The sequence below is a fragment of the Alexandromys fortis genome, unplaced genomic scaffold, assembly GCF_014885135.2.
Source record: "Alexandromys fortis isolate MF-2015 unplaced genomic scaffold, M_Fortis_MF-2015_v1.1 scaffold_175, whole genome shotgun sequence".
Classification (NCBI taxonomy): domain Eukaryota; kingdom Metazoa; phylum Chordata; class Mammalia; order Rodentia; family Cricetidae; genus Alexandromys; species Alexandromys fortis.
The window spans coordinates 1745962-1770261 of NW_026068065.1; the positions used below are offsets into that span (position 1 = coordinate 1745962).

Here is a 24300-nt window from a genome sequence, read left to right on the forward strand (position 1 = left end):
CTGTTTGTTTTTTTGTTTTTTGTTTTTCGAGACAGGGTTTCTCTGCGGCTTTGGAGCCTGTCCTGGAACTAGCTCTTGTAGACCAGGCTGGTCTCGAACTCACAGAGATCCACCTGCCTCTGCCTCCCGAGTGCTGGGATTAAAGGCGTGCGCCACCATCGCCTGGCTGTATATATGTTATTACTCTTGTTTAAAGGACTTTTATATATTGGTACAAATTTAAGGAAATTTTTGTTACAATACACTGTATGTATGCGTCTACTCTTGTTAGGATTTTTGTATATTGATATCAATTTGAGCTTGTTTTTGTCACAATATATTGTATGAATGTTTCTACTCTTGTATAAGGTATGGTGTCTATGCAGTTAATTAAAAAATGTAAGGTAAAATTCTAGTTTTTAAAATCGATTATGAACTATTTAGTATGATCAAGAAACACAGGTCAGTAGTTACTCATCTATAACGATTAAATCTGTAGATATGCTAGGTATGTTTTCCACATCACATAGAGATATATTTTAGATAGATAGATGGTCTTCAAACCTTTCAAATACCTACAGAATATGGCATTTAAAATGTTTTGTTAACGTAGGGCTTTTCATGACAATTAGAAACATCTGCTCCTGGCAGCACCAATTTACTTCAAAGACAATGGGCATTGAAGAAACTCCTTATAGAGTTTGCTTTCAACATGGCAAGCCTAACTATTTGAGCAAGAAACTGTTCTTGCCTGGACTGGTTGACAGTATGTTATATTAACTGGACATATAGGACCCACAGGAAAGTGATCACTGAACTTTGCCAAAACGAGACAATGACCTCAGCTTTCACCATGGCTTCCCCTAGGCTGTGGCTATTCATGTGCGCATCACTGCCTCAGTCTGCCTGAAGTGAGGTGAGATGACCTGCAGGAAGGTATCTGTGGCTGACTGCACAGTCAGGGTCTCAGAAGGGTGCTGTTGTCTCAGCCTACTTCTTTTAAAATTAAGCTTGTATTTTCTGACTTTTTAATTTCCACACAGATTTTTATTCATAATCTAAGTCCTTAGAGTAATGACCTGGCTGTTGTTATTACCCTCTCCCCCCACCAACAGGGTCTTACTCTGCTCCCTGCACTGGTCTCAGTTTTGTGGACACAAGTGCTCCTCCTGCTTCAGCACCACCCTGCCCTGCAGCCTCCTTTAAATCAGTTGGTAGATGCGTTTGGGCATTAGTGGTAGTACATCCTTGATCTCCTAGTTCTGTCCATGAGGTGGACTTGCCTTTCCTTAGCTGCTAGGCTGGTTGTGAGTTTTGAGGTGATGTTCCTTTTCATTTACAGCAGGTGCTCAGCACTTCTCAGCCTCCTGCACCCTGGACTCTGCTCACATCCTCCTGCACCCAGGGCACTGCTTACTGCCTCCCGCACCCTGGGTGCTTCCCATCTGGCCCTGGCCAGCTCTTGTTCTTTGGGAGAGCATTGCACTTCCCGTACCTCCACTTTCATGTTCAGTCATTGCAAGCATCTGTTCTCTGTTGTTCCTATTACCTTAACCACTTAACCGTAAATGGAGGTGGTTGGTAGAGACTTCCGCAAAAGGGCTTGAAAAGCAAGACTTGTAAAGGTTGCTCCCATAGTCTAATTGAATGGAGATACAGTTTGAATAATGCGTCTGAGTTCTTGAAAAAACTAGCCTCGAACAAGATGTAGACCTTCAGCCCCAATGCTCAGGAGGCCGAGGCTGCAGGAGTATGAGCTTTAGGCTATGTTGTAAGCCTTGTCTCAAAGAAAAATGAAACAATGAGGAGGAAGAGGGAGGGGGAGAGAGGGAAGGAATTATCTGGGATGCTCAGTGTAGGCTGGGTACATGCTGTTGGTTAAAATACCTTTATAGCAGAGGGGAAGAGATACAAACCTTGAACTAGGAAGTGAGATAACTTGGTGGCTAGCATCAGTTTAGAATACTCAGAAAAGGGTAATAAGAAGTTAGCTTCTCATTTTGAGGACTCTCAGCTAGAATAGCCTCAGAATGCCACCCCAAACTCATATTCTTTATCCATTTTAGACTTGAGAAATAGGTATTAATCTAGCAAGGTTTCCTGGGAAGGGGGGCACCAACTTCCTAGCACCCCATGCTACCGCATCCTATTTTTCCATTGCCCTGTGCTTGGTGGTGCCTGCTATATTATATTCTTACTCATAGATGGGTTGAGATGAGGGCCTTGGATGCGCCTTATATCCAGGAACCTTCACCGGGTTGGTATTTAAATTGACGGATTAATGTTGTAGTTCAACTATTTTTGTTAATTGTACTTAACTCATCGCATTCAGAGGCCGAAAGCTGTATGGTAATAATCTGAGCCTTTGCTCTTGGCTTGAAGCTGGTTCTGTTGCAAGCGCTTGACCAAAAGACACTGTCAAATCAAAAACCCATTCTCATCTCAAAGAGAATAAGACATGGTTTATTCTGGAGCTAAATGAGCAGCCAGGAATTAGAAACAGATTCAGGTTCTGCAAACACCAGACTCCACCATAGAAGTGCTGACATGAGATTCTAGTAGTCGCAGAACAAAGGAACTGCAAGTGACATTCATTGGTGGGTCCACAGGTCACAGCCAAGCAAGACAACTGCTGTAGGTTTGAGACAATGTCTGATAGCATTCTTAGGTTTTGGATTAGTGATCTGCTAATATGTTAAAGTTTTGACAGTCACAAGGATGTTAGGTCAGACGCAGGGTGGGCAATGGATGGCTTTCAGAGGGACTAAAGGAGCTGAGGCAATCTGTCTCTGGTTTGTAGCATTTTAACGCTCCGTAATCTTGAAGTTTAGTCATTTGGCCTTGTAGAATCTTAAACACAGGTCCAGCCTTTCCTCCTTCCCACCTTCCTTCTCTTCCTCCCTTTATTGGGTGGAGGAACGCCAGTCCCTACTGCAGTGGTGTCAGGAGGGTTAATATTTATCTAGACTATTAGAAGAGAATGGAAGGCCCTGTAGTCCCTACCCGCAGCAGTCTGGCCCAGTCCTATGCTCACACCGAGCTCTAGAAGTTAGCAGAGATTAGAGCACCATTGTGGGGCTTGGAGGGGTGGGGAGGACACCACTTCCTGCTGTCTGCAGGGGAAAGCTGGAGAAGGAACCTCCAGGAGGGGATCTCCATTTTTTGACTTCCTAAGTCAGGGCTTGATCATCAGATGTCAAAGCTCTGGATTTTTCAAGTTAATTCCTGGCAATAATCCTCTCTTGAAAAAACACCAGGTTTATAATTCTTAGAGACTGAAGCCACATGGTGAACTTAGTAGAATTCAGTGTCTGGCTCCTTCCACTTGCTCCCCAAGGTCCTATGACCTTGTGCTCCTCACTAGGGACAGGTGTTTGCTGAGCATCTGCCCCGTGCCAGGCAGTGTCCTGCTTTTGGAGATGTAGCGACTAGATGGGCCAGCACTGCTCACTCAAGTCATTCCTAACTCCAGCCTCTCCCCATTTTCTTCAGCCTTCAAGTCCTGAAGCACAGCTCCCCTTTGTGCGGTGAGTCTGGCTACTCTAGGTCCCACACAGAAAGGGAATCATCTGATGTCAGGCCTTTCATGTCTGGCCTATTTTACTGAGCAAAAAATATCTTCAAAATTTATCTATATTGTCCCACACATCAGAATGTTTTCCCCTTTGTTTTTATGCTACTCCCATTTTCAAACCAGTAGAGTTTAAAATAAGCTTTATAGATACTAGTTTGGAGTGAGATACTTTGAAGACTGTATCAAGAATAAACTAAAAATATTTTTGCAGTGGCCAAAAATATCCAGTCACACAAGAATTTTCTTCCTTTTAAGGGCTGAATAATATTCCATTGCATGTATATTTCACAGGTTGTTATCTATTTCTTTTTTATCAGTGGGTGTTTTGAGTTCTTCTGTCTTTAGTTGTTGTGAATGATGCTACTGTGAACATTAACGTATAGATCTTTGTTTACATTCCCACTTTCTGTTATTTTATACACCCCAAAGTGGGGTTGCTAGGCAATGGCTGTATTGTGTCTAATTTGGGGCCTGTCATACTGTTGCCAAGCAGTAGAGTGTATCATTGGCAAGTGTTGCTGTTGTTTGGTTGTTTGAGATGGGATCTTATTTAATCTGAGCCAGCCTCAAACTCAATATGTAGCTGAGACTGGCCTTGGAGTTCTGGGATTGTACGTGTGTGCAATAGTGCCTCATGGTTGGGTACCACTATGCTCTGGGATCTCTTGAAGGTTCTTCAGATACCTGTCTGGAGCCAAGGATGGAGATGACTTTGAAATCAGAGACTCGGACACCTATCAGAAAACTGCCCATAGGGCAGCTCACCGAAGTGGCAGACTGTGTGCAGTTTTCCACCATTGCTTTGTGTTTCCTCTCTTTTGTTCAGTTGAAATAGGGTTTAGTATTTTCCCCCAGTGTTTTCAGTGATTTATCTTTTGGTTTTTTGACTTCTTAATTATTTCCTTTCTTATACTTACCTTGGGTTTCCATTGCTGCCTTTTCTGGGTTTGTAGACTAAGACAAGTTTCTGTTGATTTTATAGTGTTGCTCTTTAATATGTGTTTGAAGTTATGAAATTACCTCTAAGAGTTGCTTTGGCAGTGCTCATCAAATGTTGATATGCCTTTGACTTTCATTTTGTTTGAAGCAGGATAGAAAGATAGAAGTTATGAGGGTATGGGAAGGGAAAGGAACCTTTCACTCTGGAGTCTGATCGAGGCCTCTGCCAGCTGAGGATCAAGAGCTCCAACACGGGCTGGAGAGATGGCTCAGCGGTTAAGAGCATTGCCTGCTCTTCCAGAGGTCCTGAGTTCAATTCCCAGCCACCACATGGTGACTCACAACCGTCTGTGACGAGGTCTGGTGCCCTCTTCTGGCCTTCAGGCATACACACAGACAGAATATTGTATACATAATAAGTAAATAAATAAATATTTTTTCAAAAACACACCTTTTCAGCTGGGCATGGTGGCACCTGGGACAAGAGGATTACCATGAGTTCAGGGCCAGCCTGGTCTATATATATAGTGAGTTCTAAGCTACCCTGAGGTATACTGCGAGACCCTGTCTGGAAAAATAAAAGACCTGTCCATACACACACTTAAAAATTAAAAGGACCCCTCTTCCTCTAGACAATGAATTGGAACAGCTTGAGACAGACTCAATTTTGAGCTTTAGTTTTCTTGTTTGTAACATGGAATTAATCGTTCCTGCCCAGGACATCTAAGAGTTAAAAATCGTGAAGGGGGCTGGAGATGTGGCTTGGTTGGTAAGATGCTTACCTAGCACGAGCAAAGCCCAGGGTCCATCCCCAACATCCCCTAAACCCAGTGTGGTGAGGCACTCCTACGGACTTTCCTTCAGAGAGGTAAAGACAGGAGGGAGAGAAATTCAGGGTCATTCTCAGCTATAGTGACTNGCTAGAGAGATGGCTCAGAGGTTAAGAGCATTGCCTGCTCTTCCAAAGGTCCTGAGTTCAGTTCCCAGCAACCACATGGTGGCTCACAACCATCTGTAATGGAGTCTGGTGCCCTCTTCTGAGCTGCAGGCATACACACAGACAGAATATTGTATATGTAATAAATAAATATTTTTTTTAAAAAAGACAGCAAACTCCACCAAATCCTGTCTATGGCTATTATAAAGACAGTGCAATGAGGCTCTCCTCTGGGCAGTTGAGGCCTGTGCTCTCAGAGAGTTCATACAAATATCAAGTTCCAGTACATGTTCTTCACATTTTTGGTTAGATAACTTAGGAGCTTTGCTGGATCAGTGTTAGAGGCAGTAGAATTTTAGAGTTTACTACTGCTTTACTTTTTTTGGTAGATGTCATGATTGAGAATCTGCTTATTCTAGCCAGAAGTACCGTACTGAAGGTTTTGCAAAGAATCACTTTTCAATTTAAGTGAGCCTTTGAATGAAAAGTCTGACTGGGAATTGCATTTTTACACAAAAAGACCTGGCATTGAAATGGCATGGACTTAGGGGCTGGAGGGTTACCTCAGGGGCTAAGAGCACTTGTTGATCTTGGAGAGGACCCGGCTTCACTTCCCAGCACCTACATGACGGCTCATAACCATCAGTAATTCCAGTCACAGGAAGAATCCAACACTGTCTTCTAGCCTCCAAGAGTACTGCATGCATGTGGATTATTGACATACATGTAGGCAAAACAACCACACATATACATTTAAAAAAGAATGAGGGAGGGAGGGAAGAAGGGAAGAAAGGAAGAAAGGTTATGGGCTTAATGTCTCCTCAAGTGGAAAAAAAGCCCAAAAATGAGTCTGTGTCTTCCTGTTTGTTAAGCTGCCTTTGAATTTGAGTAATTACATCCCCTACTTCGATGTGTGTGTGTGTGTGTGTGTGTGTGTGTTTGTGTGTGTATGTGTCTTGGTGGGGGGGGGGATTGGAGCCAGGATGCTTACATGCAGGTTTGGCTTGCTGATGGCTGCTGGGGTGTGGACTAAGTGTGGGTACTGCTGCAGTCCCCCCAGTACTAGGTTCCCAAGTGCTAGGTTCTTGGGTGCTAGGTTTTCTGTAAGAGAGCAATGTTTTTGTGTGAATGCCTGTGCTCAGGTGACTGACATTCAGCTGCTAGTTGCAATTATAGCAAGTAACCTTTTTAAGTGTTGAAAACTAGATAATTTAATTCCAAAGATTGATTATGAGTTTCTGAAGTAGGGCTCATTTTGAAAAGCATGGTCTCAGCTTTAAATAAGACAAAGTATTATAACTGACCATTTTCCTCTGACTTTATTCCTTAACTTTCCCCCTCTTTAAAAACTATTTGTATCTATTATTTGTTGTAAGAGGTCACTTATTTATTCCTGGCTGCTCAGCCCCTAAATAATTACACATAAACCATATTATTTGCAATACTGTTTGGCCAATAGCCTAAGCGTATTTCTGTCTAACACATATCTTAAATTAACCCATCTCTATTAATCTGTGTTTCTCCATGAGGCTGTGGCTTACCAGATAAAGTTCTGGTGTCTGTCTATAGCAGGGCTACATAGCTTCTCCTGACTCTGCCTTCTTTCTCCCAGAATTCAATTTAGTTTCCCCCGCCTACCTAAGTTCAGCCTTTCTATAGGCCAAAGCAGTTTCTTTATTCATTAATCAATAAAAGCAATACATATCCAGAAGGATTTCCTAACACCAATTTATTATGTGTGCCTATGGTATGTGTGTGTGCAGGGATGGGGTGGGGAATGGGATTAAATGCTAGTCAGGGCAGGCTTACACAGCACGTACTTCACCTGCTGAGCCATCCCGTCAGCCATCCACCTTCTTTCAATATTCTTACTTATAATTTCTTAATTTCCCATAGTTTCTCATATGTAGTAATGCCAATAGATTAATTTATTCTTGTGTCTTTCATATGAAAAGCTGAAAGAACAGCCTAGAAATCATGCTAGGTTATGAGCGTTCCTCTCAGTGTTGACTAAAAGCAGGATTATGACCACAAAGGGAGCATCAGTCTTTAAGAGCCAGTTCGGCAGGCAAAGTATGCACCTCTCTGACCCAGCAGAGCAGCCGCCTCTAGCTTCCCAGGAAGAGCGTGTTTCATTATCTCAAAGCTAATGAACAATCATTAGTGCAATCAGCACATGCAGTTTAATGGTATTCTTAAATTTTTTTATTTTTATTTTCAAGGTACAGGGAAAACAATGGTGATGGACATGTTTTATGCTTATGTGGAGATGAAGAGGAAAAAACGGGTCCACTTTCATGGCTTCATGCTAGATGTGCACAAAAGTAAGTCAATGACCCCAAGAAGCCAATGGTTTTTCAGAGTGACAACGACAAAGTTGTTTTCTTTTCTGGTGATTGAACAGATAAGCCATAAAACAATCAGGCTTTTGAAGTAAAATTTTCTTTGGTATCTTTTGCTTTGCAATATGTGGAAAATGAGACTTCATCTTGAGGTCAGTCTTAAGATCAGTTCAGTGCTAGAGGGGAGATTTGCTGGAAGAGGTTAACCCACACCTGCTTTAGGAAGTCCCTTTTGATTAGGTTCCTACTGTGTTCCTATCTCGTAGGCACTCAGACTGTATTTACATGTAGATTTTATAGCTTTCCTTATAGATATATTTTTTTAATATTTATTTATTTATTTACTTATTTATTTCTGAGACAGGCTTTCTCTGTGTAGCCCTGGCTCTCCTGGAATTCGATCTGTAGCCCAGGCTGGCCTTGAACTCAGAGATCTGCCTGCCTCTGCTTCCCGAGTGCACCACAATACCAGGTTTCTTGTTTCTTTTTTGAGACAGTCAGATGTAGTTCCTGATCCTTCATCATCATCTTCCACTGGTGGGATTCCGGTGGGTTCCATCTTGCCTATCTCTTGGTGTTTGTAGATTATTTTCTGCACGGTTTGCCTGTCGTTCATTCCTGCCCAGAGTGGGAACATTGCCTTCCCCAGTACATTCAGTGGTTAGTGTAAATACAGTGAATAGGCAGGAATGGTCTGAATGTCTTGGGATGGAGACAAGAGAGCATTCTGATTGGATCTGCTAGACAAGATGCGTATGTGCTTCACAGGTGATTTCCTGCCTCCACGTGGGCTCATCACTTCCACCCAGGACCAGTTCCAGTTTGCCTCTGCTCTAGCTGTCTATCACTGTCACCCTTGCAGTGACTCAGCAGTGAGAGGAAGTGGCCGTGAATTCCCCTTATGGTTTTTTTTTTTTTTTTTGGTTTTTCGAGACAGGGTTTCTTTGTGTTTTTTTTTTTTTTAATATTTATTTATTTATTATGTATACAGTATTCTGTCTGTGTGTATGAGTGCAGGCCAGAAGAGGGCACCAGACCCCGTTACAGATGGTTGCTGGGAATTGAACTCAGGACCTTTAGAAGAGCAGGCAATGCTCTTAACCTCTGAGCCATCTCTCCAGCTCCCTCCCCTTATGGTTTTAAGACTATCATATTTGGATAACTTATTTTGAAGTGAGAAAATGCAATGCCTTTTAATAATCAGATTATGATGACTGAACTCTGTTTCATGTGGAGTTTAAATTTAGTTTTTATGTCCAAGATAAGTTTCATTTAGAGATTAAAAGTATGTTCTAGTTCCTTAAAATGCTCTATTAATGTAATATTTTGTCTGTTTTATTTCCTATATCTAAGGAATACATCGCCTTAAACAGAGCTTGCCAAAAAGGAAGGCAGGATTCATGGCTAAGTCATATGACCCCATAGCTCCCATAGCAGACGAAATCAGCCAAGAAGCTTGTCTCCTCTGCTTTGATGAATTTCAGGTAAAGTGGGATTTTTCTTTTTTGTTAGATTTAGATTTATTTTTAGAATTTCAAATTATGTGTGTGTGCGCGCATGCACATGCATGGGGTTGTCTATGAGTGTGGGTGCTTACCAAGGCCAGAGGCATTGAGGCCCCTGGAATTGTATTTGCAGGTGGTTCTGGGCTGCCTGGGTTCGGGGAACGTGACTCAGTGTTCCACAACGGCACCAGGCACTCTGAGCATCTGAGCCCGAGTGGAAATTTCATAGCTATAGAATGGCACACTGAACAAAGTCTGGATGTTTACATTTTGCTCCTGGTTTTTCATTAATTAATGAATTGATTTCACATATTTTCTGTTACTACTTCAATTTTACTGTCTGGTTTAGAGTTTCACAAGCCATGGCCTTCTCAAGATAAATTGGTCCCTGAGAAAAGATTGTTGGGCCATTGTGCTTTAAGATCTGTTTATTATTCATTCACCTTTAAGTGTGTGTGTGTGTGTGTGTGTGTGTGTGTGTGTGTGCATATGAGTGACTCTGGAGGCCAGATGAGGGCGGCAGAGCTCCCAGAACTGTAGTTACAGGTAGCTGTGGTGCTGGGAACTGAATGTGAGTTCTCTGCAGGAGCACCCAGAGCTCTCAGCCGTCCAGCCGTCTTACCAGCCCTGGGGTCCTGTTGTAAGTGATAGCAAGAAGAAGGAGGAGAAAGAGGAGGAGGGGAGATGAAAATAATAATAATAATAAAAATAAGAAGAAATGGATTAGAGAGTCTATGAGGCATGGGAAGCCTGAAATACTAACTTATTGTAAGAGAAGTTTGCTGACTTGTAAGTTACAGTGAATGGCACGTGTCTCCCTTCTTCTCCACCAGATATTGCACAGTGTAAAATCGTGTGCTACATGAGCTTCCCTGCACTGTGTGTATGCAGATGGTCACTAAGGCCAGGGGGCACCAGATCCTCTGGAACTGGAGGCATAGGCCATTGTGAGTCACTCATTGTGAGTGATGAAAAATGAACCTGGCCCTCTGCAGTAATGTTAAGCACTCCTAACCACTGAGCCATCTCTCCAGTCCCTAAATCCTACATTTCTTTTAATTTTAGGTATATGAGTAGTTTGTCTGCCTGTATGCCTGTGCACCAGGTGTGTGCATTGCCCATAGAGGCCCAAAGAGGGCATCATGTCACCTGGGACTGAAGTCACAGACAGTTGTGAACTGCCATATGGGTGCTGGTATCAAACAGGGTGTTCTGGAAGAGCAGCCAGTGCTCTTAACCCCCGAGCCATCTCTCTAGCCCTGTATTTGTTTTTATATCAACATGGTTATAGATTTTTTTTTGATTGATTAAGGAAGGATCCCATGAAAGGTCCCCAAACCATAATGTTCCACTAATAGTGCTGGCCGTCTGAGTACTCGCCATTAAATTCACGTTTGAGAGGGGAGGAGGAATCAAGAATAAATGTCTATCTACATTGCTAATGCTTGAACAAGCCCAGGCTCATCAGAGTCCCGGGGAACAGAGGGTTCCTGTTACATATTAAGTGTCCTAGTTACTTTTCTATTGCTGTGAAGAGAGACTAGGACTAGGACAGCTTATAGGCGAGGGAGTTTCCTGGGGGCGTGGCTACAGTTTGAGAGGTTTAACCCATGGTCCTCATGACAGGGAGCATGGCTGTAGGCAGGCATGATGTTGCAGCAGTACCCGAGAGTTGGGCTCTTTAAAACCTCAAAACCTGCCCCTAATGGCACACTTCCTACAACAGGGTCACACATCCTGATCCTTCCTAAACAGCTCTACCAACTGGGGGACTCAGTATTCAAATTCTGAGCCTATGGGAGCCATTCTCATTCAAACCCCCACACTGAGTGAGACAGGCTCGTAAAGAATCTTGCCTGCTAACACATGGAGCAGAGGTGTGTTTCATCACCTGCCTCATCCAAACTTGGTTTGATAGTTATCCCAGTTGCCTGACCTCTTGTCGCGGGACCTTTCCTGTTCCACCGCTAAACAGACTATGCCTGTCTCTAGGTAGCTAATCTGCAGGCTTGTCAGCACCCTTGGACCTATGTTTCTTATGAATTTACTCTATCTGGGGAAACACTTGTATGGGGATCCTGTCAGACAAGAGCACCTCTTTGTCTCCAGCTGTTCAGGCCCCACTTATTTAGACACTGTATTTCCAAAGGAAAGACTTCAAATATATTTCATTTTTCATAAACTGAAACCTTTGATGGTTGAGGTCTTGCCTCATGGCATCTCTCCCGTTGTCCCAGTCAAGGTTTGAGGTTTTTCTTTAATGATGCTCTCTCCTAAACAGTACAGTTTTATACACACCTTGTTCACAGTTCACGACCTTACTTACTTATCTGTTTTGAGACGGGGTCTCTGGGGAGCTCTGGCTGGCTTGGGACTCTATATAGATCAGGCTCACCTCAGACTCACAGAGACCTATCTGCATACTCACCTCCTGAGTACTGGGAGACAAGGAGGGCTTCACCATAGCCTGCCATTTATTTATTTTAGATTTGATTTATTGCATTTTATCTGTATAGGTATTTTGCCTGCATGTGTGTCTATGTATGTACCACATGTATGCTTGGTGCCCTCAGATGTAGAAGAGGCTGTCAAATTCCTTGGAACTGGAGTTAAAGATTAGCATTAGCTGTCATGTGGGTCCTGGAAATCAAACCCAGGTCCTCTGGAAGAGCAGCCAATGCTCACTCAACCACTGAGCCATCTCTCCAGCCTTCTTTTTTTTTTTTTTTTTAAAAAAAAGAAAAGATTTATTTTCACTTTGACTATGAGCAATTGTTTGCCTGAATGAATTTAAGTTCACTGCAGATGTACCTGGTGCTTTCAGAGGGCACCAGATCCCCAGGAACTGCAGTTACAGATGGCTGTGAGCTGCCTTGTGAGTGCTGGGAACCAAGTGCTCGCAGTTGCTCAACCATCTCTCCAGGCCCTGTCCACAGCTTTAAATGCACTCTTGTTCTTTTCTGTATTTAACTGGACTTAATTCTTCTTCTTGGCTCTACTTGCTCCGACTTTTGCTCTGATTTCTCCCTATAAGCCTGGCATCAAGCAGCAAACATTCCACCATTGATGCCTTGTTATGTTGGGCTTTCCCCACCAATTGAAAAGTCCATTGCTTTTGAATTCAGTCTCCCTTAAAACCTTTAGGCCATAAGCAGACCATGCCACATTCTTTGCCAGGATATAACACAAATGGTTTCTATCCCACCTCCCGACCGAGTCCTTTTTGTCTGAAACCTCACGAGCACTCTTTCTTGTCCATATGTTGGCATTCTGGTCTTCCATACTCCTGCCATAGTGGTCCGTCAAGCTTTGCCTGCCACCTTCCTCACTTAAGCATCACTACGCTTGTGTATAAAAGCAGCTCTCGAGCAAAGTCAGCATTTTAGATCCCAAAGACTCAAACCTCGGCCACATTATCTCCTGTAAATATCATGAATTATCTTATCATTTGAATTGTTAGTAGATGAAATGATCTGATTATTTAATTTATATTATTTATGCATTAATATAATTTTTATCCTTTGTTTTCTTACTAGGTTAGTCTTTCATGAACTGTTGAGATATTGCTTATTTATCTATTGGCTATTCCATCCCATCTATTGTGTATACTCTTTTATCTTTTTTGTTTGTTTTGATGCTGGAGACTGGACCTAGAGACCTCTTACACACTGGACAAGGCATCTAACATGGAGCTGCATCTCAGCTCCTTATGTATACTCTCTGATGTTGGCTCCTGTCTCCTGGGTGCTTTCTGTGTGCCTGTGTATTTGTGCTGTTTGTTTTAGTTTTGGTTTGCTTTGCATCAAGGCCCCTCTATAGAGCCCTGACTGTCCTGGAATTTGCTTTGCAGACCAGGCTGGGCTCTTAACTCACATCCTCTGCTGCCTGAATGCTGGGATTAAAGGTGTGTTCCACCATGTCTGGCCTCTATATTTTGTCTTATTTTAAAAAAGAAATATTTATTTTAAGTTTTAATTGTGTACATGTGTGCATATAAGTGTGGGTGTTTGCGAACTCAGGAGAAGACAAGGATTCCCTGGAGCTAAAGTTGTAGGCAGCTATAGGCTACCCGAAGTGGGTTCCGGGAACTGAGCTAGGGTACTCTGGAAGAACAAGAATTACTCTTGACCACCAATCCCAATGCCTTTGTTCTTAAACACTGTACTGTGACATCTATCCTTCCATTTGCAATCAAGATTCTATATAATAATGCATTACTAATATGGAATTATAGGAGCATATATACTATACATAGGTAATAAACCCTAGTTAGCATTTCTTGAGAGTTTAACTATGTCTTATTAAAGTTTTGCAACTATGTATTATTGCTGCTTTCATTATATTGATGAGAAAATGGAGAGTCAGAGAGGTTACATAATTCAGCTGCGGTTTTAACCCAGCATCCTTGCTCTGACTCAGCAGCTAGGTTATGTGTCTTCTTTAGTACACAAAGTCTTGTGTTATGTGGTTAACTATCTGGCTATAGGGGAAGGTGGGGTTTGGGTTGTTTAATAACAGGACCCAAGAGTTATTCTTAAGCCTAGTATAATCAATCCTTGCTGACTTTATCAGAAATGAACTTTAGATGCGTTATTCTTAGTGACAGTGTGTCTGAAACTGCCACTCCACTTTAAAATTGAATCGTGCTATTAGTCTTGCTGGTTTTGCTGTTTGCTATTGGACTTTAGAGTGGTGGTAATGAATATAATGTTTATTTTAGAGGGAGATGAACGGGAATTATTGCTGCTTAGAAGCAAGGACATACACCTTCTATCTGTGCTCGTGGGTTTAAGGGTTTTCAAGGTCCCACTTTGGAAGCGTTTAGTTCGCGCTCTGCATTCTCTCTTCATCATCGTTACCAATGTGATATCTCAGATACACTTCTTTGATCGAGGAATATGTCTACATAGGGCTTTGTTTTTGTTTTTCTCTTAAATGTGTTCTAGTGACTGAAATAAAAGAATACCTTGTTCTTAAGGCTTTCTTTCAAATCTTTTTTGTATCTTTGAATATTTATGATACCTGCTAAACCACTTGTGATTCTGAAAACATCAGAATACCGAGGGAAGGCATGTCTTACTAGTTAGTATTTAAAAAGCATTTTGATAAGCAGAATGCTGTGTAAAATTCTCCTCCATGAAGTATCAATATCACTCACAGATACTCTTTGCCATTTTCATAAAGCAGGAGCACTATTAAAAACGGCTAGTAAAAAGTAGATGCTTGTTGTTGTGCTAACACTAATTACTGATAATGCATGCTTGTATTTGTCACTCATTCCATGGCACTGTACCAATCAGCGGGTGACGGAGACTCAAGCACTTATACATGTAAATGAATTACTTTTCCCCCTTTTTTATTTAAGTGAGTCACGGTGGAAGGCAACTCCAGGTCATAAAGATCTCTTCTCTTTAATGCTAATGAAATGTCTCCACTCTGTGCTCGCAGACTACCCTTATTGGTAATCTGTAGCCTTGTCTTTTGTTCCGGATGGTAATGAAATGCTGGATGCTGAACACCCCAGCTCTCCAAGAATGTGGGGCCAATTGTCTTCTGTTCGCTTATACTGTAAAATTACTGTTCCCCGGCAAAGCCGGACAAGTGCGGGGCCAAGATCAAAGAGTCTGCATTGGCATCCAGCTGCACCGAGTGACTCCTGCTTTAGTAATTAGCCATAGCTTCTCCAAGTTAATTTTCTCAGCTAGCACAAAAACATCCCATAATGTAAAAACAGCCAAGTGGAACCCGACCACAAGCCTTGACTGTTCCCATCCATTTCTGGGTTAAGCTTTTGCAGTATATCGACTGAATATTTCACTCCAAACCTCAGGGCACAAAGGCTGTTTTTTCATTTTTTGTTCCAGAGACCATTGTGGAAATAGTCAAAGCACTGCCTTCGTTCTCTAATATTGAGTAGCATTTCATCGCTTTTCTGTTAAAGGAAATATATGGAGAGGCTAGAACTGGCTTTAAAATCTCAATTAAAAAGGGCAGTAGCTACTGGATTTTGCAAGCTCCTTCTATCCCCTCATCAGAAATGCCACTGGTGTTTAGGCATTTGAAAAGGAATTCTCTATGAATGTTTTTGTGGAAGCAAAATTTGTCCCTGGTCCTGAGCTCCCAGCGAACGCCACCAGCGCGGCTTCTCTTTTCTGTCGGGAGTCTTTTCAGTAGAGGGCATTTCAGGAGTTTATCCTAGTTAATGTTTTTAAGCCTTTGCTTGAAACAAAAAGACCCCTTCCCCCCAGCCATACCCCTTGTGGTTTTGATCTGTTCAGGTAGGAAGGAAACCTTACACAGCCTCAGTAAGGTCCTGGCCATAAAGAGAGCAGCAGATTAGACTGTGAGGGTCAGTTTTGACTGGCTGTGTTATAATGGGTCAAGTGGTAACTTGGAGTTTCTTAATCAAACGGGAAGATTTTGGTGAGTTTCCGTGTCCTCTAACAGGAAGATAAGAATATGGTGAGTTAGTGAGCACGCGTAAGGCAAATTTTACTGAGATTCTTTGAAATGTGCTGGTACGGTCAAAGCCCTTTTATGCCTGGCCGGGTGTTCTGAGCCCTGTTGGCACTCTGCGGCTGCAGTGGCCAGTGTGTCTTCAGCCGCACTCAGGTTGTGTGCGGAGTTTCCCTCTCTCAGTTGCTGATTTGTGAACTGTAAAGCCCCCCCTTTTAAAAAGTTGCCATTAAGTGGGCTCTTTGATTATAAATTCGAACAAGAAATCATTCGAGAAGAGCTGAGTAGCTGCGTTCTCCTTTGCCCAGCGAGGTTTTGCCTGCCCTGTGCTGTGCTTTAGTTGCCGGGCGCATTTCTGGCTTTGCCAGAGGTTATTGTTTCAAAGCACTGCATTAGCCGTCCTTGGGAGGGACACATTTATTTATTTCATTTTTTTTTTTTTTAGTAGGAATATTTGTGTTTGCAAGGTTAGCAGAGGCTGGCGTGCTGGAAGTGACTGCAGTGTGCCTTTGGATTATTCATGGACAGTAATAGAAGGCACTTAAAAAGAACAATGAAATTGCTTATTTCTGTGATGGGCCATCTGTTGAATTGTTTTGTGCAACAATCGCACAATAGTATCTATGTCATATCATTCTATTTTCAACAGCAGCTGATTCTGTCTCACTGGCTACTTGTCCTTATTTCTAGCGTCCCATGACCATTACGAGTCACCTTTCCGGGGACCTTCGCCAGAAAGGTATTAGGAATTGCAAACAGCCCGTGTATTTCAATGCTGCCGTTCTTGTTCCCCACCTCTCTGTGCGTGTGGTGGAGGGGGATACCGGGTGGCAGTGTAAGCAGAGAGTTGGTCGTGTTCTAATTAATTGGATGTCCTAAATGTTTCGGACCGTTCTCTCTGCTTTCTACGTGTAGTTGATAGAGAAGTTAGCACAGAACATTTGATAATTTGGGTGGAGATGATTGATTAGCAGCGAAGGAAGTGTGAAGGAAAAGACTGTTCGATGGCCTTTCATGCTTTTAATTATCTACTCTTCATGACGATAATTAGAATTTTCCTCCTGGAATTCACTTCCATCTTGAAAAAAAAAAAAGAGCCATTAGCAAATTCGTTAGAGCAGAAGTGAAATTAAAATAAAACAAATGTGTTGTTGTCCGCAGGTCACTGACATCGCCGACGCCATGATTCTGAAACAGCTTTTTGAAAATCTGTTCAAAAACGGGGTTGTCGTTGTGGCAACATCTAACAGACCCCCGGAAGGTAAACAAACAACGTGCTCTCTCCACCCAATTGGGGGACTCAAGACGCTTTCGAAACCCCATATTTCTGGAGTGATTTTCTTGTGTTTGTCAGTCTGATGACTTCACCTACCCTTGGTTTTATAATAAGCTTAGTCTGAAAAATCAGTCTGAATTTGTATTTAAGAAAAAGTTTTGTTTTGTAGTCAACTGAGGTCATTTGCTCCCCATGTTGGATACCGTCCCCCCAACACTAGACACATGATATCTACCTATGGCAATGAAAATATTTCTAGCTGATTTTTATGCCATAAAAGAAAGTTCAATGAAATGAAAAACTCTTAGTTAAGTTTTTGAAAAAGATGAAGCTCACTTCCATGAATAGTTTTTTTTTAACTACTTCACTTAATTTATCATTTCTAAAAAGGCACTTGTGGCTTATTAGGAAAGTATTTAAGAATTAAAATACAAGTAGTAGTTAGACACAAAAGTAATACATTTAAAATCCTGTAATTTTTTTTTAACTCAGCATGTGGTCAGTTAAAGGTGAGGAATTGAAAATAATGTTTCGCAGGGGACTGTTAAGGCCTTGTTCATAGGGGCCAGGACCTGCCTCGCTGACAGCACAACCCAGACCCTCACCTCGAGGAGCTTCCTTTGTCCTTTCTCTCTGTTCTGTCATATGGTGGAGTAGCAGGAGTCGGGGACTGCAGGTCCTGCTGCTGTCCCGCCACACACCCCTCTGCATGCTGGCCATCCTCCTGCAGAGCATCTGAGCCTGTTGGGATCGATGCTGCACCTGCTGCTGTCCCGCCACACCTGTCCCCTGCTGCTGTCCCTCAACACCTGTCCCCTGCTGCTGTCCCTCCACACCTATCCCCTGCATGCTGTCCCTCCACACCTGTCCCCTGCTGCTGTCCCGCCACACCTGTCCCCTGCTGCTGTCCCGCCACACCTGTCCTCTGCATGCTGTCCCGCCACACCTGTCCCCTGCATGATGGCCATCCTCCTGTGGAGCAGCTGAGCCTGTTGGGACCGGTGCTGCACCTGCTGCTGTTGAAGCCTTTGCTTGATGTTGAGGCAGAATAGCACCGGACTTTGTTCTCCTGGCAGTGCTTGGCATGGTACCAGCAGAGGGCGAAAAGCTGTCTGCAGATGAGCCATCCACCATTGGTTTCCGTTTGCAGCCTTTGGCGTGCTGCACAACCCTCTTCATCTTCTGGCAGGAAGGCAGGGAACCATTGGCATTGCAACACTGGCAGGCATGTAGCAGAGACTGCATGCAGCGTTGGATGCTCAGGCAGCCAGAGTCTCCTGGTCTCAGTGTGGCTGTTGCTTGCTGGTTGTTGCTGTCATCATCCAGGCCAAGGCCTAGTTTCTCCATTTTTGGTCATGATTTTTAGTGTTATAGTAGGTGATACACAGGTCATAATCCTCAGTGCCCCACAATTTCTCCATGATGCCAAATTCAATTTCCTCAACTGTTACCAGGTACAGGAAGCCATATTTATAAGTATTAAAGCTCAGATGGAAAGGAATCCCGGTAGTTGGGAGCCAAGGGATACTGAGTGCTACAGCTCATGTGGAAGAGTATTCTGGCAGCTGGGAGCCAGCAATAGCACAGGTCTCAGTAAGCATAGCAGCTTACAGCCCTGCTCTAGGGAAAGGTTTCCCCAATGTAACAGCTCTGCTCCAGCAGGAGAGGGCTTCCGCAGCGAAGTTACAGTTAGGCGGGTTCCAGGAGTATAACAACTCCCCTCTGCTAGGGGAAGGTTTTCCCAGTGAAAGTGTGACAGCCCTGCTTTGCTTCACTCCTCCATCTCCCACGTAGATGGCCCAGATGATCCAATCTCTCAGAGTGCCTCTGTTGCAGTTTCCTCTGAGTCTTACATCCAGAACATCCTCAAGACTACTGGTTGAGATTATCCTGCCTCAGAGAATACTCCAGTCAGGACTTGACCATAATCCTAAATTTTCTTTGGGTTTCCATAAGATTTTCAGCACCCCCAATCAGGAGGAAGTAGCCTAGAAAACTACACCCACATTTCCCCCCCCAAAAAAACCAAACAGATTATGGATGTTTGTCTTTGTTTAGAGTGTTGATTACAAGTTGTTATGGATAATGGTCAGGAAAAAGGCTAAACAAAGGAGGTTAGATTCAGAGTTCTTGTTTTGAAAAGAGAAAAAGGGAAAATGCTGTGGGATAATCTCTTGTACACTGAAAAAATTTGTTACTCATATTAGTTTAATAGAATGTTGATTGGCCAGTAGCCAGGCAGGAAGTATAGGTGGAGCAAGCAGATTAAGAGAATTCTGGGAAGAGGAAAGGCAGGGAATCAGTCACCAGCCAGACATGGAGGAAACAATATTAGAATGCTGAGGAAAGGTACTAAGCCACGTAGCTAAACATAGACAAGAATTATGAGTTAATTTAAGTTGTAAAAGCTAGTTAATAAGAAGCCTGAGCTAATAGGCCAAACAGTTTATAATTAATAAAAGTCTTGTATGTTTCTTTGGGACTGAATGACTACAGGACTGGGTGGTACAGAAATTTCTGTCTGTAACATGGCATTAATACCTCTCTTTATTTGATGCATTTATTGTGTTTTTGGGTCATTGTCTGCCCTCTTACAGAATGATGCAGCTTTCTGAGGGCCTGGATATATATTTATTTAATCTGGTGTGTGGGTATGATCTATGCACTGTCAAAGTGCCTAGCACACAGATAGATCTCAGAATGAGGGCTCAGAATGTGCATGTATATTTCTTCAAGAATCTCTGGTTGCAGCGGAGAATAGATTGTGTGGATGAGTTTTTGAGACTGGGAGTAAGGACCGAGAAGGCTTTTGCAACAGTGCTTAGGGGAGGTGATGGGGCAGTGATAGGAAATGGTCAGCTGCTGTTTTTTTTTATAGGCAGAGACAACAGGACTTGCCAATGGACCAGGTCTTGGGGATGGAAAAACAAAGACCAAACAAGCAGTCTACCACTGAGCTATCTCCCCGTCTTTCAAGAGCTTTTATTCTTTTTTTTTTTTTAATGAAATTACTGATGAGACACTGTCTAAAAGAAAAGAAGAGAAAAGATAAACAGTGGGAGGTATTGGTGGACTGTTGGGAAGGACTTGTTGGAGGAGGTGTGTCATGGGGGGCATGGACTCTTTGAGGTTTCAAAAGCCCACAGCAGACCCAGAGTCTCTCTTTGCCTGCTGCTTGTGGATCAGGATGTAAAACTCTCAGCTACTGCTCCAGGACCATGTCTGGCTGCACACCACTGTACTTCCTGCCATGATGATAATGGACTAAACCTCTGAAACTGTAATAAACCCTCAATTAAATGTTTTCCTTTATAAGAGGTGCTGAAGAGATGGCTCAGAGGTTAAGAGCACTGACTGCTCTTCCAGAGGACCCGGGTTCAATTCCTAGCACCCACATGGCAGTTCATAACTGCCTGTGACTCCAGTTTCAGGGGATTCAGCACCTTCACAAGACAGACATGCAGGCAAAATACGAATGCACATGAATTAAAAATAAATAAATCATTTTTTTTTTAAAAAAAGAGTTACTGGGCTGGAGAGATGGCTCAGTGGTTAAGAGCATTGCCTGCTCTTTCAAAGGTCCTGAGTTCAATTCCCAGCAACCACATGGTGGCTCACAACCATCTGTAATGAGGTCTGGTGCCCTCTTCTGGCCTGCAGACATACACACAGACAGAATATTGTATGCATAATAAATAAATAAATAAATAAATATTTTTAAAAAAAGAGTTACTGTAGTCATGGTGTCTCTTCACAGCAACAGAGCACTAGTTAAGACAAGAATAATACAGAAAGACACATGATGTGGACCTACAGCCTCCACACATATATGTACTCTGGTGCACATTCATCCCACCCCCCCATTTATATGCAGGTAACACTACACACACACATAAATACCAGATCAACTAAGTGAAAATGGTGTTTGTCTCTACTATAGCTGACTTGACAATGTGATCAGGATTGTCTTTGCACAATGATAAAGCTATGCCCATAAGTAGGGAGGTGCTAGAATGATCTAGGAGGTTCTGTAGCAAATACTGTTGAAGGAAAAGTAGTGCTTGGTAGGGCTAGAAAGGAGAGCAGTGTCTTGAAGGAGCTCAAAGACCCTAGCAGTTCTGGTGTGGTAAAGCAAGGCATACAGGCACAAGGAGAGGCCGAGGGACACTTTGGAACACAGATGTTGCAGGCATGAACAAGGTCCCAGGGCTGTCAGAAAGTGTGCAGAACTTGAGCTGGAGCTCACCTTTGGAGAAGACAAAAGTTGAACGCTTAGACACGCAGCGTTGCAACAGCTGGACACTAGTTAACTGACAGCCTCTTTCACAAGCCCTAGAGTATATCCCATTAGCAGGGTGGACAGAAATCATCTTCATAGGCTAATTTTTTAAAAATATTTTTTAATTTTTGTTTTTGTTTTTTGAGACAAGTTTCTCTGTGTAGCCTTGGCTGTCCTGGAACTTGTTCTGTAGACCAGATTGGCCTTGCCCTATTGTAAGAGATAATGTAAGACCCTGGAGCTTGCCTCAAGCTGAACTGGCAGGGTCCCAGTGGGAAAGACTGCCTTCATGTAACCCGAAGGAGGGGTTTCTGGGTGGAGCGTAGGAATGTGGTGGACCCAGGTAGATATGTTCGGAAGTGACTGTAGACTAGAGGCAAGAAGTGGCTATGTCTTGGTCCCAGACAATGGTTCTCTAGTGAGGACTGTGTGGCTTGGAGGAGATTTAGCAGTGTCTGACTGTTCTACCCAAGAGCATGCATTGGCAGGCAGCAGCGCTGAGGCTGGGACTCTTGCCAGAGACATTATTAGGACAGAGCTATTCTCCATGCAGGAAGCACATGGACAAACATGTCAGGATGCACAGAATGAGGAACCTGGGATAGGGTGACGGCAGTGGATCTGTGGGGAACCACTAGAAAATGAACCATAGTTTAGAATTCTCATAGTTTATGTGCTAAGATGAAGTTTTTCTGTTTTTATAATATCCCAAGTTTTTCTAGTTTCACAATATTCCAGCAGGAAAAAAAAAAATAGTAAGAATTAATTGGATGGTGACCCAAAGAGTTAGCAGTTCAGTAGATCAAACTAGTTAGAGATTCAAAATTAACTTAATGATTAAACTTGAGAACTCTGTTCAAAAAATAGGAAGACAGTGTTAAAGGAATGTAGACTGTGTAAGCTGAGCGGTTGTTCCTCATTGTCAACATAATTTGGAGCACTGAAAAGGAAGCAGCCCCAAGACTGAACCCAGGGTGGTACACAGGAGGTTAGAATTTCTGCTTTTGACTTTTAAAAACTTAAAAAAATTATTATTTTATGCATATGAATAATTTGTTTGCATGTATGTCTGTCTGTACACCACATGCCATTGGAGGGCAGTGGATCCTCTAGAACTGGAGTTAGAGATAGTTGTGAGCCTCCATGTGGGTGCTAGGAACCCACCCTGAATCCTCTTCAAGAACAGCCAGTTAAGAGCCAGTGTTCTTAACCACTGGGCTATCTTTCCAGCCCCTGAACTTTTCCTTTAACATTAAAAAATTTTAAATTTTATGTGTATGTCTGAATGAACACGCATGTGCACTCAAGTGTGTGCCATGATCTGTTTATGGAGGTCTGTGAACAACTAGTGGGGACTTGGGTCTCTCCTTCTACCACATGGTTCCCAGGAATTGAACTCAGGTCATCTTGTTGGCTCAAATTTGTTTTCCATGTACTGTTTATTATAATGAAAATGAATTGGGTAGCATTAAAATATCCTGACTAGAATAATTTGAAAAATCCATTTTCTTAGGCCACCAGACAAAGTGTTATGTGATTTTTATTCAGAGCAGTGTATTCAAAGTAAGCAAAGGCCTAGACAGCACTGCAGGTTAGCTACCAGTGTGTGCACACTCACATTTATGCTACTTCTTTTACCACTTAAAGGAAAAGATTAGCTGGGTGTGGTGGTGCTTGCTTTAATCCGAGAATCTGGGAGGCAGAGGCAGGTGGATCTCTGTGAGTTTGAGGCCAGCCTGGTCTATAGGGCAAGCTCCAGGCTCTTCAGAGCTAAATAGGGAGACTCTGGCTCAACAGAACAAGGCAACTACAGCAACGGCATCTCAGTGGGCATTAGACAAAGGCGGAGAACATATTTGGAAAAACTACTACCTTTCCTAGTAGAGTTCATAAAATGGAAGTAGCATTATCACTGTAATATGATATCAGAGCTATGTGTATTGCCTCAAAAGACAGGATTGCATTTAGCAGTGAAACTATGGAGCATTTTTGTTGAAGTTATGAACTTGTCAAGGTCTACAGCTATAACATTTTTCATCTTTATAAATGAATTCTTTTGATTTATTTTGATCTTGTTCACCCAACTCCTCCCCACTCTTCCTAGATTCCCTTCACCTCTTTTTAACTAGCCCGTTGACTCCAATTCCTGCTGGATATGGGACCTTCCATCGGAATGTGATTAACTCATCAGGGGCCACACCCTTAAAGAAAACTGAGTCTCTCAACCTTAGAAGCCACCACCCATCCGCAGCTCTTCAGTTAGGAGTATTGGCTTGTGAACCCCCATGACTCCACGCTAGAAGTTAGGTGGTTGTGAACCCCTAGGACTCCATGATAGAAGTTATATGGCTTGTGAACCCCTAGGACAGTAGGAGTTGTATGGCTTGCTCTTATATAGGTCTTGTGCAGGTATCCACGGCTGCAGTGGAGTAATCCTGCCTGATCTGGAAGACAAGGTTTTGTTGCAGTCCCCCTGAGCTCTGGCTCTTGCCCCTTAGTTTTGGTCGGAGATATGTTATAGATCCCAGTCATGGCTGAGGATTGCAGGACACCCTCTCTCTACACCCTGACCAACAACTATCATTTTTAACGTGGAACTAAATTATAGACAGAGAAAAACAAGTTGGTAAATGATTTAGAACCATGCGAACCACACGCGCGCGCACACACACATATATTTTAAGATTTATTTATTGTGTATACAATATTCTACCTGCACATATGCCTGCAAGGCAGAAGAGGGCACCAGATCTCATTATAGATGATTGTAAGCCACCATGTGGTGGCTGAGAATTGAACTCAGGACCTCTGGAAGAGCAGCCAGTGCTCTTAACCACTGAGCCGTCTCTCTAGCCCCCAACCACATATCTTATTTGAATTTCAGAACTACATAAAAACACTGTCTAAATTGCAGAGATGCCCTGAGCATACACATGGTCTTCATAAACGGAAAACACCCTAGCATTAGAACAATGATGGATACTACAGCATTAAATGTGAATAAAGGCAAAAA

At 42.8% G+C, this 24300-nt stretch overlaps 1 protein-coding gene across 3 annotated transcripts in view; it reads left to right on the plus strand.

Moving 5' to 3' along the window:
- Positions 1-24300, plus strand: part of Afg1l (AFG1 like ATPase) — a 143815-nt gene that overhangs the window by 36284 nt on the left and 83231 nt on the right. For all 3 annotated transcript variants that reach the window (XM_050120525.1, XM_050120524.1, XM_050120526.1), the window contains 3 exons: positions 7652-7753; positions 9125-9255; positions 16894-16993. In XM_050120525.1, coding sequence (XP_049976482.1) covers positions 7652-7753; positions 9125-9255; positions 16894-16993 — 333 coding nt within the window. The remainder of the gene's footprint in view (positions 1-7651; positions 7754-9124; positions 9256-16893; positions 16994-24300) is intronic.